The sequence below is a fragment of the Microtus ochrogaster genome, unplaced genomic scaffold (genome assembly GCF_000317375.1).
Source record: "Microtus ochrogaster isolate Prairie Vole_2 unplaced genomic scaffold, MicOch1.0 UNK8, whole genome shotgun sequence".
Taxonomy (NCBI): Eukaryota; Metazoa; Chordata; class Mammalia; order Rodentia; family Cricetidae; genus Microtus; species Microtus ochrogaster.
The window spans coordinates 1317886-1320759 of NW_004949106.1; the positions used below are offsets into that span (position 1 = coordinate 1317886).

Genomic DNA, 2874 nt, shown 5'->3' on the forward strand with positions numbered 1-2874 from the left:
ACCAAAAAAAAAAAAAAAAAAAAAAAAAAAAGGAAAACACTCTGTGACATTCCTTTCAAAAGTCTATATACTATCTTTTTTTCTCCTTCAAATTCCAAAGGGAATGCTCACGTACTGAATGATCATCTAACACAAGAAAAATCCCACTATGTTTCTGTTAGACGAACGTACGTAGACCCACAGCTGATCCCTGGTGAAAAGCAAACCAAACCTTGCAGAAACCACGCCCTGCTAGGGCTCAGTGACTCCTGCATCAATACATCACTGGGCAAAGTCATCACGTGTTTATCGGCAGGAAGGGTCTTCCAGGCAAAGATGGCTGCTGCACGCCTGATCTCCTTTTTGGTCCTTCTTCAGCAACACATACTCGGTCTTTTTAGAGATAAATCATTAAACATGCTTCAATCGTTGCGGTGCTTGCCGGGCGGCCTCTAGGCTGAGGACACTAAGTAACTAATTTGTAAGAAATGATTCATCTTGCTGACGCAGTTAGGTTTGAATAGTGTTTCTAAACTTTTAAACTTTGTGTCAATCTCACCCTTCCCTCCCACCCTATAGTATATGAGTATCAGTCTGGAGTCCAGTTAGGATTCTTTTCACTTGAGAACAGAAGTATCTACAGGAGGAGAAAAGAGAATAGTTACTGACAGCACAAAAACTCCCTCAAGTTAAAGAAAAAAGATTCTTGGAGGCCAGAGGAGCTGCAGTTCAAGGCCAGCCTGGGCTACACGAGACCCTGTCTACAAAAAACAAAAAAGGGTGGTGGAGGCGAGCTGGTGAGATGGCTCAGGTGGTGGGGGCACCTCGCCCGATGACCAGTTTCAAGAGGACAACCTGTTGGTTCAGTCTGATGGAGTCTGTTCTTTCCGACCACATTTGTCCTAAGGGTCAAACTCACGTAACAGGACCCTAACCCACGGAACTGAGCCATCTCGCCAACTCTGTTTTTAGAGACAGGGTCTTGTGTAGCTCTGGCAGGCTTGGACCTTAATATGTTGCTGATGCTGGTCTTGAACTCCAGGTCCTCTTGTGCCCCATCTTTTACACGCTGGGATGACAAGCCACACCCAGAGAGAGGTAAACCGCCAGTGTTTAATATTTGCTTATAGAGCAAACGCAGGAGCTACTCTGAGGAATTCAGAGTTGAAATTACAGGTGAGAGATACTAAGAATGAAATGTGTAGCTATATTTTAATTACACGGTATAAAAAATCCCAACACAAAGATAGTTGTAAATGGTAAAATAATGAGAGGTTCTATTTTTGTTTTGTTTCTTTCCTCGCCCTCCCCTCCTGCTTCCCCCCTCCATCTCTCTTGACCTCCTGCCTAACCAAGCACTCATCCCTGAGCTACATCTCCAACCCCAGTGACTTTTCCCTACGTCTGTCTTGTCATCTGCAGATGGTCCTAACTTTCAAGACTGCACAAAGTTGATGTTGCAGTTCACTGACGACATAGTTCTTTCTTTCAAGGTTTGATTTTAATGATATGTTTGCGCATGGGCATTTGTATGTGCATGTATGTGCCTGTGGAGGCCAGAGGCTTCAGAGCCCCTGGAGCTGAAGTTACAGGCATTGAGGGCTGGGAATTCGACTCTGGGGGAATAATAGCACACGCTCTTAACCACTGAAATCGCACTCCTTTCCCCTCCCTCTTTTCTCCCTTTTGCTTTTGGAGACAGGGTCTCGCGTAGCTCAGGCTATCCCCACACTAGCTCCTGGTCCTCCTGCCTCACTTCTCAATTACTAGGACGATAGCCATGTGATATCAGGCCTTTTAGAGCTACTCTCCCTCTTCCATGTGTGTGTGTGTGTGTGTGTGTGTGTGTGTGTGCGTGTGTGTGTGTGCGTGTGTGTGATATTCAGTAAGTGAGCTGGGATGGTGGTGCACACCTTTAATCCCAGCACTCTGGAGGCAGAGGCAGGCAGATCTCTATGAATTCCATACTAACCATGGATATGGATACATAGTGAGACCCTATCTCAAAAAGAAAGAAAGAGCAATAAGTACTCTTAAACCACTAAGCCATCTCTCCATCCCTTTCACCTCCACCCCCACCCCCAGGAATTTTCATTGAATAGAATTTGCCATTTTAGCCTCTCAGTGTTAAGCTTATAGATGCCACCAGTTTTACATGGGTACTGAGGATTTGAACTCAGATTTCTATGCTTGTCTAGCAAACATCTTATCCATGGAGCAATCTTCTTAAGCCCCCAGAGTTTGACTCTCTGACGATGATAATACTCAGTGCCACTCTTCAAAGCCTTCAGGTAGCAACACAAAATTGAAGTAACTGAACCCCCTGGTCCCCAAATATGTCTGTGACTCTTCTAGAGGGCAGCAGGTAGTCAGGATGGCAGAAACCAGTAGATTGGGCTTTAGTTTTCCATTTAAGTTGTAAGTATCTCACACAAATCAAGGAACAGAATGTTTAAAATATCTTGATCTACTACATTCTCATTTTTATTGGATTTAAAAAGAAAAAGAAAAACTGTTGCATTGGCTATAGTCTCCTGACTGGCCTCATCATTATTCAAAGCCATGAATGCACAGTGTGACAACTTAAATGTCGGCAGAGATACAGCGATTTGATTAAACATTGCATAAGTCCAGGGTGCCGTGGAACATAGTTTGAAAACCCCCTTCCCCTGTCTTGGAGGGATTATCATTTAGTTTAATGATTTTACCTCTTAGGAAACGAAGGCAGCTCAAGCTATAGGTATAGACCAAGGTTTAAATGTCTTCGGGTCATCTCTTGGGATCTAAGGAAGAAAAGATATAAAAGACCAAAATGTAACACGTATACTAGGATGCATATGCTATTATAATATTTGATCAGAGAAATTATAGCAAATCTTTCTTTCTTCTTTCTCT

General features: G+C 43.4%; 1 protein-coding gene across 1 annotated transcript in view; it reads right to left on the reverse strand.

The window, feature by feature from the left end:
• Nucleotides 1-2708: 2708 nt before the first annotated feature.
• LOC101990377 (aldehyde oxidase 2-like) overlaps nt 2709-2874 on the reverse strand; it is a 73040-nt gene continuing 72874 nt past the window's right edge. Inside the window, 1 exon segment of the mRNA XM_013353456.1 lies at nt 2709-2762. Within this exon segment, the coding sequence (XP_013208910.1) occupies nt 2709-2762 (54 nt within the window).